The sequence below is a fragment of the Leopardus geoffroyi genome, chromosome B4 (assembly GCF_018350155.1).
Source record: "Leopardus geoffroyi isolate Oge1 chromosome B4, O.geoffroyi_Oge1_pat1.0, whole genome shotgun sequence".
Taxonomy (NCBI): domain Eukaryota; kingdom Metazoa; phylum Chordata; class Mammalia; order Carnivora; family Felidae; genus Leopardus; species Leopardus geoffroyi.
The window spans coordinates 54399838-54424681 of NC_059341.1; the positions used below are offsets into that span (position 1 = coordinate 54399838).

The 24844-nt window shown below is 36.3% G+C and overlaps 1 protein-coding gene and 1 pseudogene across 1 annotated transcript in view; one reads left to right on the forward strand and one right to left on the reverse strand.

Moving 5' to 3' along the window:
• The window catches only part of LOC123589986 (pyridine nucleotide-disulfide oxidoreductase domain-containing protein 1), a 29294-nt gene extending 15003 nt beyond the window's left edge, over positions 1-14291 (reverse strand). The window contains exons 1-4 of the mRNA XM_045462675.1: positions 14121-14291; positions 9679-9759; positions 3919-4038; positions 786-914 (exon numbers count right to left, since the gene is read on the reverse strand). Coding sequence (XP_045318631.1) covers positions 786-914; positions 3919-4038; positions 9679-9759; positions 14121-14180 — 390 coding nt within the window. The 5' untranslated portion in view covers positions 14181-14291. The remainder of the gene's footprint in view (positions 1-785; positions 915-3918; positions 4039-9678; positions 9760-14120) is intronic.
• Positions 14292-19178: 4887 nt separating this feature from the next.
• LOC123591058 lies at positions 19179-19449 on the forward strand (annotated as a pseudogene).
• Positions 19450-24844: the final 5395 nt, after the last annotated feature.

The window sequence follows — 24844 nt, forward strand, 5'->3', positions numbered from 1 at the left end:
TCTCTCTCTCTCTCTCTCTCTCAAAATAATAAGCTTTAAAAAAGTTTTAAATTAAGAAAGATTGAAAGAAAACATCAATTTCAAGAATATAAAATATCATTAGTATACATAAAATTATCACCTTAGGGACAGAACTACAACAATAAGCTACAGGTAAGACAAAGTATTATGACTGGAAACCAGGAAGAGCTTCTTGGCAAGAAGGGTCAATAAACCCTGAAACCCTGCAATAAATTATCAGAAGTTGTAGAAGGTTCCACACAGTTTTCACCTTACTGGGATAGTTTACTATGGTTCTTGAGCAGAACAATAAACCAAATGAATTTTTTAGTTCTGGGATTGTCATGATTCTGGACCACAAAGATCTTCTGAATAATAATTTCTTTGCTAAGGAGTACAGTAAGTTTGGGATATGCCTTACCTTTGTGGAAAAACATTGCTACATTATTTAGGCTACAAATCACTATTCCCAATCAAAATACAGTAATGAACGTGTGTATAAGTTAAGTTATAATCTTCAGCTTAGTCATTATATCTGGGATAGTGCACAATGGAAAGAACGCAGAACATCAGCATGGGACTAAAAACAGGAAAAATTATCAGCTACAACCAAACTGAAATTGGCAATAATAAAACATTATAACTATTTTCTGGTTTATGGATCACAAAACAAACCTCTTCTGTAATTTAAGAATTAACAATGTAAGTGGAATACTTTGATTCAAATAAAGGAAGTCTATGAAATATTCATGTTCCTTTCCCGTGGCCCCATCTCAGAACGTTACCTGAGCACTGTCTGTATCGCGGATTCCTAATACATAAGGATTTCCTTCACATATCAACTTTGGCTTAGCTCCAGCACACAGACAGAGTTTCTTATATACATGCTGACTGCCATCTCCTGTTAAAATGCACTGTAAAAACAGGGCAAGGAAGGTGAGAGGAGAAACATATTTATACATGGGTACAGTTTCATTTTAAATACAAAATTCAGTAAGACAAAAGCAAAAAAATACATTAAGGTTGCCTCTTGGTGGCACTCAATACGTTGTCACAGCAATTGCAAATCAGAGTAAACATGAGAATGCATTCTCCAACCCAGTGATTCACCATCATTTTAGGGCCATGAACCATTTTGAGAATCTAGGGCAAAACAGTCTTTCTTCCCTGGAAAAAAAACATACATTCACACCAGATTTTGCCTAAAACTTAGGGAATCTTATTATATTCAGGGAGGTATGTTGACCTCAGGTTAAAAACTAAACATTCAGAAATTTTTAAATCAAGCATTCTGATCATATTATACCTGAGGTAGGCCTTAATATTTCTGATCTCAATGGAAGTTACTGTAGGAAGATCTAATAATTCTAATGGCATCATACCTTAATATTTGTTATGGGTACAGAGGAGTACAGTGCAGTAAAAAAGGTTACATTAGGTCTTCTTAATCTAAAAATATTAAAAGTGTTTGGGAAGCTTGGGTGGCTCAGTCTGTTAAGTACCTGACTCTTGATTTTGGCTCAGGGTCATGATTCCTGTGTCATGGGATCAAGCCCCATGTCAGGTTCTGTGCTGAGCATAGATTCTAAGAATCTCAATATCTCAATCTCTCTCTCCCCCACTCTACCTCCCCAGTTTGCACGTGCATGCATTCTTCTTAAGTACAAATAACAATCACCTAACCACAAACAAATGTTCTTTGGGGATATTTTCATATTAAGTGAAAAACATATTAACCTTAAATCCTAACATGTACTAGCTTTTAAAGTCATTTATATTAATTTTTAATAATATTATTGAGTCTAAAAATATGTATTTGTGATTCATTGTTTTTATTCTTTAAAATCAAATGGAAATCTGCACATAAGTAGGAGCTTTTAATAAGCATATATGTATGTGTATGTATATATACACACACATGTGACTATGACACAAGACTTTGTTGGAATGGTTTAGAGATTAACACTGTGACATGTGTTTGACTTATAAAACATAGCAAATCATAAGATAGCACTTGATACCCACTGAGCCATTGGTTACCCACTGTAACTCTTCAGCTGCATAACAAATACATAAAACTGATAATTCAACACAGTATAACGCATACAGAAATTCTATGCAGTTCTTTCTGAAGATAATGTAATGTGGTGGGAATTTTATCTGACAAACAGTAATTAACAGACACTGACCAAATTTAAAAAATAATTTACATTTTATGTTGTAAAAACAAACACAAAAACTCCTTTCATTGGCTACTGCTAAATTTTTGGAAGTAGACATGAAGATAAAACACACAATCTCTAATTCATCAAAGAATATAAAGGACAAATAAGAGAATATAGACATGAGCTCATACAGGACACTTCAAATGGTAATGGGTGGCATTCGGATTTATTCAAATGCCCTAATATAAATTCCCTCACAATTTATTAGTCTACATTTGAGCCCACCTCAATTTACAAATTAATGGACATGGATGTTATATAGGATATGTACTACTGTAAATGTTAGAAATTTATTCCAGTTTTGGGATTCAGATTTTTTATTTTTTTCTCATAAAATTTAGTCCTTTTTCTTATTTTTTTACTGTCAAATTATTTGTGTTTCAAATGTATTATGTATGTGTTTTCTCCATAAGGGTGAAAAATTAGAGCTGCTGTAGAGAAACAACTAGAAACCCTACTTCTCATCTTGCCTAAAGCTCACCTGAGGATATTGTTAATCATCTGACAACATGTTTCCTTCGACTGCCTTATTCATTCCCACATCCAATGGGTTACTGAGTCCTGCTAAGTTTACAGGAGAAATCTCACTCATATCTGCGCCATTCTTTCCAAATACACAGTTCTTGTCTTCGTTCAGACCTTCTATCAGTTTGGACTATTGCAACCACCTTCTGGTTTGGTTGCTGGAACTATCACTCACTCCACCCCATTTCATCCTCAACATTGGTATCAGATCTGTCTTCCTAAAAGAATATATTACCATCCCTGCTTCCACTTTATTTCTCCACTGACTGTAAAATAAATCATCTTGGCATGATGTAAACAGCTCTTCACAGTCCTATTTGTTTGCCCTAGTCTGCCAATCTCCTCTCTTTATCTCCACCACAGTACCTCTGACGATGTTATTCTTTCACGTGCTGCTTTTCTTTGGGTTTGTGAACAAGCAACCTCGTTTTCCTACAATGTCCTTAATTAAGAACTCTTAATTCACCCACCTTTTAAACCCAGTTCAAACATTTTCTCCTTCTGTGAGGTCCTCCAAAATCCCTAATATCAGAGCTTTGATAATACTTCAGTGACTGTGCTTTTCACATGTATATAAAATTAATACATGTGCATGTCTATATTCCCTATGACAATGAGACCTCCCAGGCCAAGTTCACTGTAACGTTCCTGTTGTATCCCAGCACTTATTGCAGTGTCCAGAACACAACAGACACTATGTAAATGTTAATGCTAATTTGAAATGTAAAACCTAAAATGTTAAATCAAACTAATTATATAATCCCAATAAATTCAGAAAAAGTATAAATTTTCCTAATAAAAAGAAATCAATGTTACTAAACTTTATATGCTAGGAACCTTAGTAGTGGTGGGGGTACAGATGGGTTCAAAAGAAAGCAGGGAAAGCTCATCAATATTTAACAATGGACCATCATTAAGAAAAACATCTTCTAGGGATGCTTGGGTGACTCAGTCAGTTGGGTGTCCAACTTCAGCTTGGGTCATTATCTTGTAGTTCGTGGATTCGAGCCCCATGTCGGGCTCTGCACTGACAGCTCAGAGCCTGGAGCCTGCTTTGGATTCTATGTCCCCCTCTCTCTCCGCCCCTCCCCTAATTGTGCTCTGCCTCTCTCTCTCAAAAATAAACATTTAACAAAATTAAAAAAAAAAAACAACAACAACTTCTTACATGTTCTTTACTCTTCAGTTGCTTTACTCCAGATTCTATAACCTTAATGTTGGGAAAGCGATTTTCTAACATGGTATTCGGTTGCTCTTCAACATCAAATTCCTCCAATACTTTAGAAACCTGTATTAAATCAAAAAGGTGAAAATGTAAATTTTGAAAAAAATATTTCCTTTTAAGAATTTTAAATAATGAAAATATTTTCATTTCTTTTCATATACTACTTAATGTTCATAAAACAAGAACGTCGGCCAACTGTACTGTATACAGTGAAAAAAGGGCTAACTCGCATTTTAAGACTTGAACTCAAATGACAATCCTACCGCTGGGGCAAGTCAGCCAAGTAACTGCACCTTAGTTTCCTAGCCTGGAAAATGAGGGCTAACTCTACTTACTTCTGCATATTTTAATTGCACAGCTAGTCTGTTTCTGTATCCTTATAGTTTTCTCTACTTACTAACTTTATTGTGATCTAGTCTTTGGACTCTTTCCTGTTGTCCAAAACCATCAGCATCCTCTTGGATTCACTTTTCTTCCTATGCAGCCAAGACTCCATTGTAGATCATTTCGTGTTTTGCCCACTTATATTTCCTTGCTCTCTTGTCTTTAACCATTAATTACCCTGAAAACTCACAACCACAGATTGAACAACCTGCTTTCTCCAGTCCTATACCCAGTATGCAGTGGAAGGACCACACCTTGCAGACTAGTATTTGACCTCAGCCACCCCTTCAATACTACTTGTAAGACCTACTACATGGCCCTACCAGTTCTCAAACGTTTCAGTCTCAAGACTCTCCCTTTATATTCTTACAATGGACTGAGGACTCCAAAGAACTTTAGTCTGTGTAAGTTAAACTCAGTGATATTTGCAACTACTAGAAATGAAAACTGAAAAATTTAAAACATTTCTTAATTCACTTAAGAATAGATCCAATACATGTTAAACAGATATAATCTCCTTTTAATAAGAGTAACTTTTTTTTCCAAAACAAATTAAGTGAGAAGAATGGCAGTTTTGCATTTTTACAAATGTCTTTAATATCCGGTCTTAATAGATCTGCTTTTGCATTCAAACTGCTTCCATACTCTGCATCTGCATTCAAACTATTGCAGTATGTTAATTTGGTTAAAATTTATGAAGACAGTTCAGGCTGACAGAGATGTGCAGCCTTTTTAGAGAATTGTATATTCTTCTTTGATGTTATACTAAAACTCAACAAGTGTGGTTTCTTAAAGATTAGTTGCAGTGTAGAATTTGAAACCGTTATCAAAGAATTTTTCATACCCTACTACTGTGAAATCTATTGGTCTATCCTGCACTTTGGATCGTGTAACATCACATTTGTCATCTGGACAATAGGGGTTCACAAAGTTATGGAGATCTTCCACATGTTAATTTCAACTCAATACAATATCAAAAACCACATTCATTATTGTCACCAACAATCTCATCAGGAAAGTCTTTAAGTACCGTGAGCCTCACAGTGAAGAATAGGAGTTTTCCAAAATTCTTATATTGGCCTAAAAGCTCTAATTTTGTTATCCTGGCAACAAATACTGTCACTTGTTTTCACTCATTTTCCAAATATGAAATTAGTTTGTCAGTTGTTCTTTCAAGTAAAATTGGTATTCCACAAAAAGGGTAATTAATTCCTCTTGCAACTCAGCAACTGCACAACTGCTTTTCCCTCCTAGCCCCATATGTGGAACAAGTGCTTTATGCATACATCCCATCTCATCACACAGAACATTAAAAAGACGTGCACTGAAGAGTCAGGATTTAATAAAATTACCATTGTTTACTGGCTTTAATTTATTTCACTGAGTGCCTGGAAGTGAAGAATACAAGACCACTAGTTCAGTTTAGCCACCAAGGCTTTTTTAAACCATCAGTGTTTATGTGTCAATGTAGTGACAAGAGTAACATCAGAGTAACATCTTCCAACCCTTGGTGATTTTTCTAAACGTTCACCATTCTAATGCTTCCAAAACACATTCTATCCTCAGCACTCCCAGCAAATCACTTTACTTCTTGGCTCAAAGAGACTACTAAGAACTCTTATGACTTCTTTCCCACCATCTATACATTTCCGTACTACAGTCCACCTTCCATGACCCATTTCTACCTTTTCAAGGTGAATCCAGTAATCTGTGCTCTATATGCCATCATCTCTCACCTCCTCAGGACTCCTTCCTTATTATGTACTCCTTGCTTTCCTTCATCTTCAGCCTTTCCTACTGGTTTCTAAATCTCAATAGGTAAACACGCTAACGTGTCTTCCACCTTAAAAGAATAAAACTCGGGGCACCTGGGTGGCTCAGTTGGTTAAGCATGTGACTTTGGCGCAGGTCATGATCTTGTGGTTCATGAGTTCGAGCCCCACATCGAGCTCTGTGCTGACAGGTCAGAGCCTGGAGCCTGCTTCAGATTCTGTGTCTCCCTCTCTCTGCCCCTCCCCTGCTCATGTGCTCGCTCACTCTAAGAATAAATCAACAGTAAAAAAAAAAAAAAAAAAAAAAAAAGAATAAAACTCAACTTAATGCTAGTCTTCACGTTCTCTATTTGCTGCCACCCTATCTTCTCCTTTTGCAGCTAAATTTCAAAAGAGAAAAGTTTATCGTTACTGCCATTTTAGAGTTACCCCCCACTAATTTCTGAAAATGGTGTAAACTGTCTCAAAGTCACCAATAATTTACTAGATATAGGCACTTTTGAGTCATTATCTTACCTGCTATCCTTGGATCTGACACCACTGACCACTGCACTTAATTAAACTTTTGCCATCTTTGGCTTCAGGGAAACAAACTCTTCTTCTCTCATAGTTTTCCTCTCTGACTTAAGACTAATAAATAGGGTGCCCATTTTCAGGGCTTCCTTTCTCTTTGATCTTCCTTTAAATGTCGGTGTTCATTAGAACACTATTATTGGGCTCTTCTCCCTGGGAAATTGCAGCCAATGTCTATGGCTGAGCTGGTACTGAGACAATGATGAATACCAACCTGTTATATCTCCAATTCAGTGTTCTCACCTGCTGAAAATACTCCAAAAGTTTGGCATCATCTAAATTTTGGATAAAATACAATTCCACATCATAGCACACAAGCCCACCATGGTCTGCCCTCTGACTATTGGTTCAGCACTGAATTTACATTCCAGCAGAACTGAAACCTATTACAACATATTATATAGTCATATACTTTCATCACCTTGGCACATGCCTGCCTCCATTCAACCTCTTGCAAACATGGCAAGACCTACTTATTCTTTCAGTCTCAGTTTCAATCCACTCTCCTATGTAAAGCCTTTCTTGATCTCAAAGGCAGGCTCTGACACTCATTCACAATATATTTATAAAAATAAATACGTATATATTGCAATACAACCGCAATTTTTTTTTGCCACTATAAGGATAATTACCACATTATAATGATAACTTTGTCTTGCAGATTTGTTACCATTCTGAGAAAGTGCTACTCATTAACCATGAGGGTTACAGAGCCAACCTGAATTTAAAACCTATCTATACACACCTTGGAGATTTACCCAGCCTCACTGACTCATTTACCTCATCTGTAAGTGGGGATAATATAAGAACCCACTTCATAGGATTACTTTAAGGATTAAATAAGTTAATGTATTTAAAACATTTAGAAGAGTGTTTGGTACATAGCAAGTACTCCATAAGTAACATGTTATTATTAATCTTTTTTCTCCTTTAGAAATTACACATGCCATGAAAACATGTTCTTTAACATTAAACAAACAATACCTAATATAAAATAAAGTGTCCCTCTTACTCTTCCCTAAATCTCACACTACCCCACTACGACTGCCATCCCCCAACTCCAGAGATGACCATTAGTGACTTTTTGGTGTATGTTCTATACTTTCAATCTGTCTTCTGGGTGCTTAGCACACTGGCTCATACGTAATATAGATGTTCAATAAATGATAAAAAGGATGCAATTTCCTACTTCTGAATATTAAGAATAACTGACATTTGCATAATGTTATTCCAATTCATTTTCACATATATTAGTATATCTTAAACTCCCAACCTCCTTCAAGTAAACAAGGAAGATACTATCCTAATATTAGAAGTGAAACAACTTAGATACAGAGATTTGCCAAGGCTACACAGCCAGTAAATAACAGGTAGGCCTAGAATCCAAAACTGTTTTTCTTCTATTATACAAAATTTACAAAATCAGCAAAAATTTAAGTCAAGTCTTATAACTCTGGAATAGTCACACTGAATTAAGTCTTCCAGAAAAACACTTATAAGACACAGCCAAACATCTTTCTCTTATGTATGTGCTCCTAGCCTATAATTGATTTTTTTTTCCCATTAGAGATTAATAGCCACAATTTGTTTTCTAGTTCTCCCAATCCCTTAAGTCCTTTGGCCATACCTCAGTAGTAAGATATCTTACATATCTCTAAGAAGGTTATAAAGGAAAAACATATCACACTAAATTACCCTTGGTCTTAGGGGTTTACAACATGAGAAAGTTTTATTTTATTATCAGGATCTAAAAGAAAACTTGTATTAAAGACTATAGTAGTATTCTTCACTGAAGTATGAGAAGAAATACTTCAGTAAAGTATGATTTCCTTAATTTTTTTGCATAGCCATTATAACATTCATAATTAGAGCACTATAGTATATACATAATTTATAAATATGTAAATATACGTATGTTACAAGATCAGCCAAAACTTTTTAACAGGTGAGGTATCAGATCAAAAATGTTTATAGATCACTGTTCTATAACACTAAGACCCAAATGATCTTAGACTCCTAATGCAATGCTATAATGTGTGTAATATAAATTCATGGAACTACAAAGTGTTCTGAAATGCTTATTACACATCTGAAACATTAATTACCTACAAGTGTAAACTTAGCTGAGAAGTACTCTTCTGATATGCAAACACACAATTTATACACACACAACTACTTATAATAATTACATATATGTATTGGTATTCATATTTACATTTGCAAAGCATTTTTCCTCAAAAGAGCTTTATTTAAAAATTTCTGAAAAAAAAAAAAAAGGGGCGCCTGGGTGGCGCAGTCGGTTAAGCGTCCGACTTCAGCCAGGTCACGATCTCGCGGTCCGTGAGTTCGAGCCCCATGTCAGGCTCTGGGCTGATGGCTCAGAGCCTGGAGCCTGTTTCCGATTCTGTGTCTCCCTCTGTCTCTGCCCCTACCCCGTTCATGCTCTGTCTCTCTCTGTCCCAAAAATAAATAAACATTGAAAAAAAAATTAAAAAAAAAAAAAAATTCTGAAAAGTAACTGAGTGGGAGGAAAAGATAGGAAAAACAAGACTAGGAATTCAACATCAGTTGGGTGCTTTTGGTATTTAATATAATACTTTTATTTATTTATTTATTTATTTATTTATTTATTTATTTGGAGAGCAAGAGCAGGAGAGGGGCAGAGAGAGAGGGAGAGAGAGAAACATAAGCAGGCTCCACCCTGCCAGTGCAAACCCAATTTGGGGCTCGAACTCACCAACTGTGAGATCATGACCTGAGCCAAAATTCAGAGTCAGACCCTTAACCAACTGAGCCACCCAGGTGCCCTGGTATTTAATATAATTCTAAACTTTGGGCTTTGGTTTTAAAATGACCATCAAAAGAACATTTATCATTTTAAACATTTAAAAACTATAATTACACTAACTGCTGGGCAAGTTACTGAAATTACAAAAATATATATGACTAAGAAAGTTATATAAAGGATTCTTACCTGCTTGAAATTTGTAACTGCTTTAATAACAGGAGAAGCTGTTACCAGGAGAATATCTTCTGATGGAAAGTGAATAGCCAACTTATTTAAAGAAAAAAAAAATTGGGAGAAAAAATTTCATAAGTAACTTTAGGTATTAACATATGTGACATGGGGGTGAGATAGGGATAATGCAATTTTAATAATGTTATTATTAACCTAGAAAACTAAAAAGTCACTTTTCCTCATCCAAAGGTCTCCATTATTCTGTGTCTTGTTCCTATTTATGGGGTAGTAGTGACTAACGTTCAACTCTGATACTGATAAAATGTATAATACGTTTATAATAAACACTAACAAAAACCTCCTGAATAAGAAAAATGATATTATCCCTTACTATCTTGCATACCAATGTAAAGTTGTCCTTCAGAGAATGAGAAAAAAAATATCTTCCTAATTAACAGTTAAACCAACTTTTATTTCTTTTAAAATAGTATTTTCATTTCCCTTCAGTGGCATGAAATTACAGTAAATCCTTACTCATAAATATTCAGAATCTTAGCCTGACTTTTCCCAAGTGTTTTGGTACTCCTATTCTGCCTCTTCCAAATGCCTAACCAGTGTATACTCTGGAAAAACAAAACCATTTTAGTAGTAGCTTCAACACTATTTAGAGGCTTAACTTGCTATTTTTTTCCATCATTCTCCTCTGGCTACAACCTCTCTTTCACTTTAAACTTCTTGAAAGAATTTTCTTAAATCATACTCTGGTTCCTCAACCAATTCTATTTCTCCACCAATTTCTATTTCTTTCCCTACTATACTGTTAAAACTGAGCATGTTCAATCAAAAAAACAAAAATAAATAAATAAATAACCAAAAATAATATTAGAATGAAAAAATGAATCCAGTAAAACTACAGGATACAAAATTGACATACAGAAAACGTATGTCAAGTTTCTGTATACTAGTAACAATCTATCTGAGAGAGAAATTAAGAAAACAATCTCATTTATAACCACATCAAGAAGAATAAAATACCTAGGAATAAATTAAACCAAAGAACTGAAAGACCTGTACTCTGAAAACTATAAGCCACTGATGAAAGAAATTGAGTAAGACATAAATAAATGGAAAGATCACGCTCAAGGATTGGAAGACTTAATATTGGTAAAATGTCCATACTACCCAAAGCAATCTACAGATTCAATGCAATGCCCACCAAAATAGCAATGGCATTTTTCACAGAACTGGAACAAAGAATCCTAGAATTTGGATGAAACTGCAAAAGACCCCAAACAGCCAAAGGAGAAAGAAGAACAAGGCTGGAAGTATTATGCTTCCTGATTTCAAACCACCCTACAAGGCTGTAGTAATCAAAACAATATGATACTGGCACAAAAACAGACACAAAGATTAATGGTATGGAACACAGAGCCCAGATATAAATCCACACATAGATGGTCAATTAATCTATGACAAAGGGGGCAAGAATATACAGCGGGAGTGGGGAAGTTTCTTCATAAATGTTGGGAAAATGGGACAGCTTACATGCCAAAGAATGAAACATGACCACTGTTTCATACAAAAATAAAGTCAAAATGGATTAAAGACTTGAATATAAGACTCGAAACCATAAAACTCCTAGAAGAAAACATAAGCAGTAAGCTCTTGAACACCAATCTTAGCAATATTTTTTGAGCCATTTTCCTCAGGCAAGGTTAAACAAAGCTAAAACAAACAAAAGAAATTACGTCAAACTAAAAAGCTTTTGGAAAGAGAAGGAAACCATCAACAAGACAGAAAGACAACCTACTGAATGGGAGAGGATACTTGCAAATCATACATCCAATAGGGGTTAATATCCAAAATATATTAAAAACTTACACAACTTACTATTAAAAAAATTTGTAAATGGGCAAAACTTGGATAGACATTTTTCCAAAGAAGACAGATGGCCATTAGATACAACAAAACATGTTCAGTATCACTCATGCAAATCAAAACTGCAATGAAATGTCACCTCACCCCTGTCAGATAGGCTATTATGAAAAAGACAAGAAATAACAAGTGTTGGTGAGGATGTGGGGAAAAGGGAACCATTGTACACTGTTTTTCAGAATGTAAATTGGTGCAGCCACCATGGAAAACAGTATGGACGTTCCTCAAAAAATTAACAATAGAACTACCATATGATCCAGCAATTCTACTTCTAGGTATGTACGGGAAGAGAACCAAAACACAGCTCAAAGAGATACATGCATTCCTATGTTCACTACAGCATTATTTACAATAGCTAAGATATGGAAGCAACCTAAGTGTCTCCTGATGAATGGATAAAGAAGAGGTGGTATAAATATATTCAGTGAAATACTATTCAGCTATAAATGAAATTTTGCCATTTTTGACAACATGAATGGACCCAGCGGGTATTATGTTAAGTGAAGTAAGTCAAAGAAAGACAAATATTATATGATTTCACTTATTTGTGGAAAATGAAAAAACAATGCAAACAAAACAGACTCATAGATACAGGAAACAAACTATTAATGGAGTGGAAAGGGATTGGGGCTGGGGGGAAGAGGGAAAAATAGGTTAAAGAGATTAAGAAGAACAAATTTCCAGTTATAAAATAAATAAGTCATAGGGATGTAATGTACAGCATAGGGAATATAGTCAACACTGTAATAACTGTGTAGTGACAAGGGGTAACTATGCCTATTGAGATGATCATTTCATAATGTAAAGAAATAGCCAATCACTATGATGTACACCTGATGAATACTGTATGTCAATACTTCAGTAAAGAAAAAAGGAGCATCTTGACTTCACCTCCAGACCCTTAAAATTCACTAAATTTTTTTAAATATCACCTTATTTGAACTTTCTATAATATCTGATGATATTACCATTCTTTCCATCTTTCTTCTCTCTATATATTGTTATTTCCCCACTTTGCTTTCATTGCTATACCTGGCTTCAAAATTTCTTTACACCACTAAATTCACCTTCCAGTTGGCCTTCCAGTCTCATTTTAACCAGCTGCCCCTGCCCCAAACATACTGGAGCTAATCAACTCTCAAAATATTTCATTTGATCACATTACTCCACTGCTCAAAATCATCTCACTTCTTGCAAGTTCTGGCTAATTTTTTTTTTTTTTAATTTTATTTTAGAAAGAGAGCACAAGCAGGAGAGAGGGGCAGAGGGAGAGAGAGAATCCCAAGCAGTCCCCTCGCTCAGTATGTAGCCTGCCACGGGGCTTGATCCCACAACTGTAAAATCATGACCTGAGCTGAAATCAAGAGTTGGACATTCAACTAAATGAGCCACCCAGGTGCCCCACTTGTTAGTTATTAGCAAGACTTAATAAGATACTTCATGATGTGGTCTCTCCCAGCCTTCCCAGCTTCATCTCTGGTCACCTCCCCAAGCACCATGTTCTTTAAGCTTTGCTGCTCTCAGTAGTGCTTTCCTACCTGAGATTATATATCCTTGCCTCCCTTTGGACCATCTAGTTTTTCTTGTCCACCTGGTCAACTTTTACTCATTTTCTATACTGAGACAAAAGGACACCTCCCCCTAATTCATGCCCTGTCAACTCGCCAGACACCCTTAGGTTGGCAAACACACTGATGAAATGGTTCATTCACATGTCTCTTCCACTAGATTGCGAGTCCCTAGAAAGGAGGTACCATGCTCTGTTTGTGATTACTCAGCCCTTAGTACCGTACCTGGATAACAGGTGTTTCACTTGGTGAAAACATGGAAAATACACACCTAAAGATTAGAAGTTTGAAAACAATGCTTGGATTTCCTGCACTACTTCTGTGACTTCAATGATTGCTTACATTCACTTTATATCAACAAAACAATTCTTTTTGGAGTGTGTGTGTGTGTGTGTGTGTGTGTATAGTCTGATTATTCACTATAATTAGAAAAGCATTCCCCAGCTGTTTTTAATCCCTTGTTGGTTGTTTTACAAAACATTACTACAGATGAAATCTCTTCTTTCTTGGGAGTTCAAAGTATAGGAAACTACGTAAGGGTTTTTCAATTTACGAGGAACTAAGGACCTGGCATCTACCTGAAAGCTGAATTCAATCAGCTAATGAGCAATGGAGGCTGAATTTTCTGACCAACTATTTACGAGTTTAAGCCCTCTTGTCTGCTCTGGCATAACTAGCACCACAGTCTGGTTCAGTCAGCTTTGGGGTCCTACCTACCACCAACTTGCTCTCCACTCCTCTTCCCTACGCCTAAGGCGAAGCTTGCGAGGTACCAAGAACTTCGTACAGGGGCCGCCACGCAGTCTCTAGTATCTGAGAGCAAGGAGTGCGGGGGTGAGGGGAAAGAAGCGGCTAAAGCGGGATCTGGAAGGACAAGGTGGGGGCGAGAGGGTGCCTTGAGTGCCACCGCCGCGGGGTCAGGGAAGAGGCGGAACTGTCGGCGCGTCAGCCTACCTGCTCAGCACAGGTGACACCCGCGATGCCACCGCCAACCACCACAAACTTTCCCGCCATCGAGGGAGGGCGCGCTGCCTTCAGAATCTCAGACTCCTAGCGGTTTTCGGGCAACCAGTGGGCGAGCCGCAGGAGTTCTTACTCTGGGAGCGGAAGTCAAGCTGGGCGGCCACTTCCGGTGCCGGGGCCCGATCCTGAGACTCTGAACTACGGGTGGCTAGCAGTTCACACTTCGTGTTTTCGCGTATCCGCTTAGGGCCTCGTTTCTGCAGTGCAAACATGTCTCTTTGATTTCAGGGTTTCATTTTACTGTCATTACACCTGAATAGAATTTTGACACATAGATATGATAAAGAGAAGACCCCCCCCCCCAAAAACAAAATCAACAAACAAAAATAAAGTAAAAGGAAAAGCCGCCAAGAGAAGCTTGGCAGATTGCCTAAACACAGACCAGAGTAACAGGACAGGGCACTCTCAGAATAAAGGAACTGCCCTGAAGCTTTCACTATTGGTTCTTCGAGGAATTTGACATTGAGTCAATTTTAAACTCTTATGTCATAAGTAATATAATCCTTCCCTACCTTCCGCCTAGCAAACCAAGATTTGACATTTTGAAAGCACATTCTTCATGATATATTAAAGCAAAACAATACTACTGAATTGTTCTGAGAAGTTATTTCCATTTACAATTTTGACCTCAGCTAAAATTTCCAGTAGTATAGATAGTTGCTCACCATTTTGTCAAAATAAATGAATATTCCTTCCAAGTGTCCAGTAAATAGCATGTGTGAAGGCTGAATTGAATATTCCCAATCTTAATTTTACTGCTAATACCTTTTTTTGTGGTATTCGTTTTGAGAAATGACTAACTTTTAAAAAATTCATATTATTACAGTATTCACTATTTTCATTATTTTGCTATTTACTATTACCTTTACTGTCTCATATAACATGTTTCCTTAGTGTTGTACTATAGTATTAAGAAGGTACAATTTCTTTAAATGGCTGACTCTAAAACTGGTGATTACAACTCCCCTTTAATTCTTTAAACTCTATAAATAAACATTCTGGATAAATAGAAAAACCTACCATGTAATTATATGTATTTACTGATATATCTAATAATTATTTAATAATTTTTAAATATTTAATTTTATAAATTAAATAGTAGATAGTTCAATAGTGAGTTTAGTTCCCATTACTAGTTTAGACAACCAAACAAAACATTTCTAGGAGGAGGAATTAGTACTTTAAGTCCATTGTTTACTTCTGTAGCTTCTTATATTCACATGATCTCACTCACACTGTGGTCCTAACTAGATTGAACCACACTGGCAGCACCCAGGATATGGTATGTTCTTTCTTTTTTTGAGCATTTTCACCTAACTTTTTCTATGGTATTCTTCCTCCAACTAATTTTCCCTAGCTAAATCCTCACTGACCTTTTGTTTCAACTAGCCATTACCTACCTCCCCTAAGAAGCTTTATTGAATGTTGTTAAGACTGATTTACATGTCTTCTCTATATGTCCCAATAGCACCGTGTCATTCCCTGAGTTTAGACTTATATCACCTTATTTTAAAACTACCTATTACTCAACCTAATCCTCACACCCCACCACAGTAAATTCCTAAATCCTAGGGATTATTACTAATCTCCCTGCATAGTCCCAATCTTCAATTAGTAGTGAGTGCTCAATGTAAATGTCCTGAATGAAATAGTAATTAAATGGAGCATGAGACTGCCTGGGAGTCCTCTAAAGACTTTTAGATTCATTTTCCAGGGTCAAGATATTCCTGTATATTATGAAAGCTAGTTCCCCTTTAGGATGGGCAAAGAGAAGAACAGCCTAGAACTCAAGCACCTGGAGGAAATGGAGAATGGCCATTGGAATGGAATTGTTTGCTTATCTTGATACTTAACTATTTTCCATTTTAGTGTATAAGGTAGCATTTTAACATTAGCTGTATTGAAAATAAGATAAATTAAAATAAGTAAAATATTTCCCACAGCTATTTATTATACTAAGGGAAGAAAAAGGAACACCGCTTTGTAGTTACACTTTTTGTTTACTGAAATTGTAATTCCCATAAAATAAATGAAGGTATAAAGAAGGTAAAGCATATTTCCTTCCAAATGAGAAACATACTAAATTATGGTATCACGTGGATGTGGCTAATTTAGTTGCTATGGAATACTGACATTAGAATAGACTTATTAACAAGTCTTTTGTAAGAAAGAATTATTTATTGATTTACTCATGTATTGAACAAACTCTTAATATGTTGACAATTCTGGGTAACTGGATAACCTAAGAAAAGATGATACCAAAATAGAAATAAACTTGGAAGCAATAAACTTAGAGCAATGCTGTGGACAGGAACATTCATTTCTATGAAACACTGGTTTTCTCCCAATGGCCACCAACATTTCTGAACAGTAGACTGATGGGAGATAACCAGTGTTTACCAGGTATTCCACTGGTAATTTGCCAGCCAGATTGAACGAGTGAAGATTAGGGGCTATGTCACCTGCTGAGGTAGTCAGATCCAGGTAAAATTTGGGATGAAGTAGAAAGGATGGTTTGGATTAACATAAAACAAATGCTATGGAATGTTTACAAGCACCAGCTAAACCAGCCTCAGCACTGGTGAGTTGTGTTCTTGGACAAGATCATTGGCTTCGGTTTTTTAACCTATGCTGAAGGATAATTATAGCATCTACCTCAAACAATTGATGAGATTATTGTTCTTTCATTCAACAAATAGTTGCTAAGTGCCTATTCTATGCCAAATACTATCTTAGGTGGTAAGAAGTCATAGGCACTGTTTGTTCTGACTGAAGGAAAGAAGACATAAACAAGTCAACATAATAAGATTCAGAGAGAATATTTTCCCTTCACTAGACCTATTTAATAAATATATTCTAAAAGCTGTAAGGGGCTGGGAGAGAGGTGGGATCAAGATGGGACTTATCAATGCTTTCAGAACCCAGGATGTCTTTCTGAGGCCAGTCTACAAACTCTGTCTACACCTTCATTGCCTATGTATTTATAAGTTTGAAGCTGTTTGGAAACAAAACTAGGTTTTATTCTGCCAGCCATTCAGAATTATTTTAAGATAGCTTTGGGGATCTTTGAGCACATTTTTTTCATCCTCATTTTTAAAGTGAATAACAAACTCAGTTTTTGCAGTGACTGTGCTCTGTCTTGTTTGTAAGCAACACCAACCCCGTGCGTATGGACACACACACACACACACACACACACACACACAGACACTAAAAGGGTAGCCTACTTTCCTGATTCATGTGCCTGCCTGCCTAGAACTTTATTTGGCAACTTACAGGACCAGCATCTTAAACATGATACTGACCACACTGGATTTTCATCTGCAGGGAAGGGACTGTAAATCTTCTTTAGTGAATGGTTTCTCCAGTGGACTCACCAGAAAAGTGTGGAGGAACACATGCACAGGTCTTTGGGTGCAACAAAGCATATGGTAAAATACTACTGCACGTTAAGAAATCACATTCAGTGTTGGGAGCAAAGGCAGGGGCAGCAGTGACAGTGTCAAGGACTTCGGTATTTCATTGTTGCTGAGGAAGGGATGATGACCGTGGGTAAATATTTATTCAAAGAGGTGGCATCCAAAAATAACTAAGAAGTCTCCTTTAAACTTTTTTTACTGTTTGCTTCCCTCAAGTCCTCATCTCTAACTTACAGCTATAGAGATAGTGTTCCTTGGTAATAATTCCGCTATAAAAATTCCTATAGTCTGGATCAGGAGATTATGTTTCTTCTCATATTGGAAGATGTGGCAACCACTGAAGGATAATTCATTAAACTCTAAGTTCTGGCCTAACCACCATCTCACCAAGCTGTCAAGCATGCTATATTGATACCTGTTTCCCCACTATAAGATATTCATACTAACCATGGATGTATAGAATTGAGTGTTAGTGGAACACAGCTCCACTCAACCATTTAAATTTTATCCATGGCTGCTATCAATGACAGCTTTGAATAGTTGTGACAGTGATCCTAGAGCCTGCAATGCCTGAAATGTTTACTATTTAGCTCATTACAGAAACAGGTTTGCTGACCCCTAGTATAGAATAATGCTTCTGGTAACAACAATGCCAGTTTGGTGTCATGTCAGCAAAAGTTCTGATAAAAATTGGGACTTAGAGCTATACAGATACCAACACGAAGCATTGGAATGAATCTATGTGTGGCTAGTAACCAACTATTATCCTTGCCTTTGAATAAGCTTTGAGATCACGGTTATATTGTGGATTGTACAGTTCAGAAACTTCCTTCAGAGTTTGCACCTCCTGATTATCTCTCTCTGAACTTCAAACTCATTATGTATGTTCTCTTCACTCCATTGCACATGTTCTTTCTTCTCAGTGAGCACTGTTTACTCAGGTAGTTCCTCATGATTTTTAAAAATCTATTTAAATAGTATTTATTTTTTTTTAATTTTTATTAAATTTTAGTTACTTAACACAGTGTAATGTTATTTTCAGGTGTACAATTTAGTGATTCAACACTTATCTACAACATCTTGTGCTCATTACAATAAATGCCCTTCTTAGTCCCATTACATATTTAATAAGTCCCCCCCCACCAATCTCCCCTCTTGTAATCATCATTTTGTTCTCTAAAGGCAAGAGTCTGTTTCTTGGTTTGTCTCTCTTTTCTCCCCTATGATCATTTCTTTTGTTTCTTAAGTTCCACATATGAGTAAAATCATGTGGTATTTGTCTTTCTCTGGCTGACTTATTTCACTTAGCATAATACTCTCTAGCTCCATCCACATCATTACAAATAGCAAGATTTCATTCTTTTTTATGGCTGAGTAATATTCTATTATTTATATTATGTTATGTTATATTATATTATATTATATTATATTATATATACTCCATTATATACATATATACATAAAAGAGCAGTGTGGAGAAAAGGGGGTGAGAATGACCCCCAGACTGGACAAAGCCCATACACCACTGCACCCATGTGTCTAGTGCCTATGTCCCACCACCATCACCACTATGCCCAAGAGAAAGCCTGAAGGGGATGCTAAAGGAGATAAAGCCAAGGTGAAGGATGAGCCACAGAAAAGATTGCAAGGTTATCTGCTAAACCTGCTCCTCCAAAGCCAGAGCCCAAACCTAAAAAGGCCCTGTAAAGAAGGGAGAAAAGGTACCTGAAGGGAAAAAGGGGAAACCTGATGCTGTCAAGGATGGAAATAACCCTCCATAAAATGGAGATGCTCAAACATACCAGGCATAGAAAGCTGAAGGTTCTGGAGATGCCAAGTGAAATGTGTGCATTTTCAATAACTTTACTTCTGGTAACTGTACAGCTTGAATACTATCCATCTTTTTTATCCATTCATGGTTGTAATAACTTCTTATTAGATATGTCTCCTGAGGCAAGGGAACAAAGGTGAAAAATAAACTACTGGTACTTCATCAAAATAAAAAGCTTCTGCACAGCAAAGGAAACAATTGACAAAACTGAAAGGCAACCTGAAGAATGAGAGAAGATATTTGAAAATGACATATCTGATAAAGGGTTAGTATCCAAAATACAGAAATAACTTATAAACTCAACCCCCTCAAATAATCTGATTAAAAATGGACACATGAAAAGATTTTGACATCTCTCATCACCAGGGAAATACAAATGAAAACTACAATGAGATATCACCTGACTCCTGTCAGAATGGCTAAAATCAGCAACACAAGAAACAACAGGTGTTAGTGAGGATGAGGAGAAAAGGGAGGTCTCCTACACTCTTGGTGGGAGTGCAAACTGGTGCAGCCACTCTAGAAAAACAGTATGGAGGTTCCTCAAAGAGTTAAAAATAGAACTACCTTAGGATCCAGCAATGGTACTACTGGGTATTTACCCAAAGAATACAAAAAATATATACTAATTCCAAGGGACATATGTATCCCTCATACTTTTTTTTTTTCTGTGTTGTGTTTTTAAAATGTGGAATGTGGCCCTCAGGGCACCTGGGTGGCTCAGTAGGTTGAGCCTCCAACTCCTGATTTTGGCTCAGGTTATGTTCTCAGGGTCATGGGATAGAGCCCCATGTCAGGCTCTGCACTGAGAGTGGAACCTGCTTAAGATTCTCTCTCTCTCTCTCTCTCCCTCTGCCCCTCTCCCTTACTTGTGCTCTTTCTCTCTAAAAACATTAAATACATACATACATACATACATAAAGTAACCCTTTTAGAAATCCTTCATTTGGACAAAAAACTTATGGGGCCTCAGGAACGTAGAATTACATTAATCATACCCCTTCGTTTACAACTTGGTCTCATGATTGCCCATGCATGGATGCTTTTATCTGCAAAACCTAACACCTTATCAATAAACTGCATCTGTCTGATTTTCCCCACCAACCCACCTTCTGTCTCATCCAGTTCAAGGTAATCATCCACCTGAATCTTGTGTTCATCATGAATCTCTTAGAAAGAAATATGTCCATTTCTATAGACCAGATTTCCAAAAGTGACATTACAGAAACAATGTGTACTGCAGTTCACAACTTCACCATTTTTATACTCCATTTCACTAAATGTTATGAATTTTCAAATATATTGTTTGCTTAATATATGAAAAATGAGGGTATTGTGTTGTGTTGAGTTGTATTTCCTTAGCTGCTAGTGAGATTTAGCACCTTTTACAAAAAACCTTTCCTAATTTTTTTCATCCATTTGCATTTCCTCTTTTACATATTTCTTTATATATTATATATAATATATATTCTTTATCTATAATATATATTTCTTTATATATTTATATATTTCTGTCTTATATATTTTTTAAACCTTTTCTCTATTTCTTTCCCATTTTATTTACCTTACTTGTTGTATTTTTTTGCCTTTGTGTAATTTGTATTATTATGAAATCAACTCTAAATATTTTCCAGTATAGTTTCTTTTTTTTTTCCTTCGAAGTTTTTTCCTGACTCATACTTTCTTATTTTTGAAAATATTTTCATATTTTACATTAAATATTTAATCCATTGCTCTTTTCATTTTTTAACATGACATTAAGTAGGGCTAACACTATTTTATTTCCAGATGAGATCTAATTATGATATCAATATCATTTATTACATAACATACATTTTTTCCTCATGAACTATTATTGAAGTATTTATCATATATCACATTTTCAATTTTACTGGATCTAGTTATGGACTCAGTCTGTACCCGGGACTTGTTTGCCTACACTTTTGCTCATAACTTACTGTTTGAATCACATTAGTGCTACAGAAGGTTTTAGCATCTCCTATGGCAGGTGCCTACCATCCTTTTCAGTTTCAGGGTAGGGTAGGACATTATTTTGCCAAACCTTAGTGAGCATGACTTTTAGAGGTTTGCTTTATATTTGTCCTCTGCAGTTTGGAGGATGCAGGGACTGGTCTGATTCGTGCTAAAACGTCTAGAAGGCAAAGAGCTGGGGTGGATCCTTCTGTAAGGGGGCAGAAGAAAGCAAGGGCTACATTTGAGAAGGAGCAACATCCCAGTCAAGGGTGGGTCAACTGGTTTGGGTCTGCTTACATCTGGCTGATTGGATTATATGGAGAAATGAGAGACCTGAGTAGAGAGGCTAAAAGCGTGTCCAACACATAAAAATTTGAAGGAGAACTTGTGTGTGACTAGTCAGAGGAAGTGCATTTACCCCACTGAAGATAATGCACATTAGAGATCACAAATGAATGGTACCATCTCCAAAGACCCACAGAAACGGCCAGAAGAGTCTGTCTTAAATTACTCTCTAGGCCAGAGAAAGAAAAAATGACATTTCCTGCCTCCTTAACTACCCCCTGCAAATTTCAACTCTGAAGGACACAGAAGCCTTCCTCAACTGTGGGGGGAGAGGCCAGGAGAAGTTGGTGCAGCACATAGAGACACAACCAGGACCCTTCTTCCCAACTGGAGGATTTGGATATGTTGTAGTGGGATGAAAGAAGCTTCAGTTTAAATTAAGTCTAAAGTCCTTTTTGTGGGACTAACGTGACCAGAGGGCTTTTTTTTTTCTTTTCTTTTGAAAGTTAACAGAAAGTAGTGTGACCTGAAATTCCATTTCATATTAGAAGAACTGGCCCCATAAAATAAATTTTATAGGCAGTGGAGGGAGAAGAATAAGGTTTTTTCTCTGATATTATAAAGACCATTTATTCAAGGGATTTGTACTTGTGATCATTTTCTAATGTACATACTACTCAGGAGCACAAGGGTGGATTAAACTTTAAAGTCTTTTCTCAACAACATATCCCTTTCAATAAACATTGGCCTTCTTCTCAGGAAGACACCAGGATTATATATTTGTCTGCCTTCAACCCTCCCTTTACTTCAGTATACTGTTGCTAGTTGCTCTACTGAAGTATTTTCTACATATACATAACATTTACCATTTAACCTAAAGACATCTTTATGAATTATGGGAATAGATTTAGCTTTGAAAGTATGTCATCAATGTCACAGGATAGGGGATTGGTGAGGACAGTCAAGGCATATGAATCAAATGTGGGCCATGTTAAAAAAGGGAGATATTTTAAAGTAGAATTTATCATTTATAATAATGGTGATAATTCCAGAAATTTATATAGTATTTTAATATATTTTTAATGTTTGTTTATTTTTTGAAAGAGAGAGAGAGAGAGAGCATGAGCAGGGGAGGGCAGAGAGAGAGGGAGACACAAAATATACAGCTATTCAGAGGCAGAATAGGATAAGATGAAGTTCAAGTTTGGCAGCTTTTTAGTTATTTTGTCTAACAACAGAGGCAGCAAGAGCTACCAATTATTGAAACTTATAATGTGTCAGGCTTTCTGACAGGCACTTTACACCATTCATCTCATTTTTCATTACATGCCATGTAGATGTCTATATTTTCAGGATCCAGCAAGAAGATTTAGATATCTCCTATTTGAGTCAATTCTAGAAAGCCTGAGAAGATCTACCTAGATGGTCCCTTGGCAGTTCTGGAAAATCAGAGGTATTTAGGTTACTTGGGTTTAAAAATTTGAATCAATTCAGATGTGGCAGTGGGAGCTTGGGTGTTATAAATATGTCATCTAAATATGTGATGTAAGTTGCATTGTATTGCTAGTGCAGGAAAAGAACAGGAGAGGAAAATGTAGACCGGGTTCTGCATTGGTTTGGCTCACCAACATTTTTGTCTTACAAATTAGAAATCTTTTGGCAGTAACAATCTGTGATTTCATCAACTTTTATGAGAAAGTTATATGGTGATCCAATGAAACTGTACAAATTTACTTGCATTCTCAAATAGAAAAACAGCCAATGAAATAGGAATTTGAAAAGCCCACCAGAAACACCTCATTTTGAAGAAGTCCTGATTCTTTTTTGATACATTTTCTTTCTTTTATTTCTACATGAGTGTGATGTTTCCTTCATTTGCTAGAGACACATCATTTGTAGTTTATGCACTCTTATTGTTTATGCTGTGAGTTTTGGTGTTAAAACCCATGTAAATGGGGCTAAGCGGTAGGACTACTTAATAAGCTACAATGTCAGAAATAGAGAACATATCTTTGATCTTGCTATACTGTCTTTTGCTATATTTACCTGAACAGAATAAATTGTTTACATACATAAGGAAAGGGCAGAGGATAGAGTGTATTCCAAGTTTCTATTTTCCAGTTGGGATATGGATCACTTGCTAACCTCTTAAGTTAACAGTGGATCTTAATCTGTTAATAAGTCTCATCTGCATCTGGAAATTGTGGTCACATTTATGTGTATTTCTATCAGATAAATTAAGTTTTAAATATACAATTCTAGAAAAGGCTAGAAAAAGAGGTGTGTAGGTCATGATACCTAAGCTTTTCTGAGGCAAAGTTCCAGATAAAACTTGCAATAAAGTATAACTGTATTGATATAAAAATTTTTAGATATGTAAATATTCTGTCCTTATGCTTTCCTGTATTATAGATGAAAAACAATTTAGCTCAGTTTACTGTTCACAGTGACTAAGCTCATTTGGTAGAGCAGTGCATTATCCATTTTAGGTGATTCTGCTCTTAAACGCAAATATACCAAAAGGGCAGCATGTACTAGAGATGTGTAGACGTAAAGGATGGTTAAGTACCTCAGCACATGATGTGTTAAAACAGCCACAGTCAAGCGTTCGTTAGATTGTTGTATGAGGGTGTTCATGATGATGAAGAACAAACAGGTCTTCTCTATATTCGAGTAGGCTCTAGAAGACCAATCCTACACTCGCAGCTTTTCTCAGTTGTAGCGGTTAGGGTCTCCTAAGCATCCTGATCTGAGTTTACTGTTTTCTTATTTTTTACTTGGAAGCCTTAGAATCAAGGTGCAGCCAAACGTGAACAGAGTGAAACTGTATCAGTATTTAATATCTCATGCTCTGGTCAAGGCCGTATCCTAGAATTGAGCTAATAATAATCACAGCTCAAAGTTGCTAAAGGTAGTATAGCCAGGTATAATTATATACTAAGTGCTTTCTGTGTATTATCTTTATCCTTTCATCTCTGCAGAACAGATATTATCTTTTTCATATATAAATGAAGGAATTGAGGTTAAAGAAATTAAGAGGTGTATTCAAAGTTCTGAAAAGCACCAGGATCCTAACAAAGGTCAGCGTGATTCCAAAACCCATTCCTTCCCACCACACCAGCAGCCTCACTGTAGTAGCTTCCAGA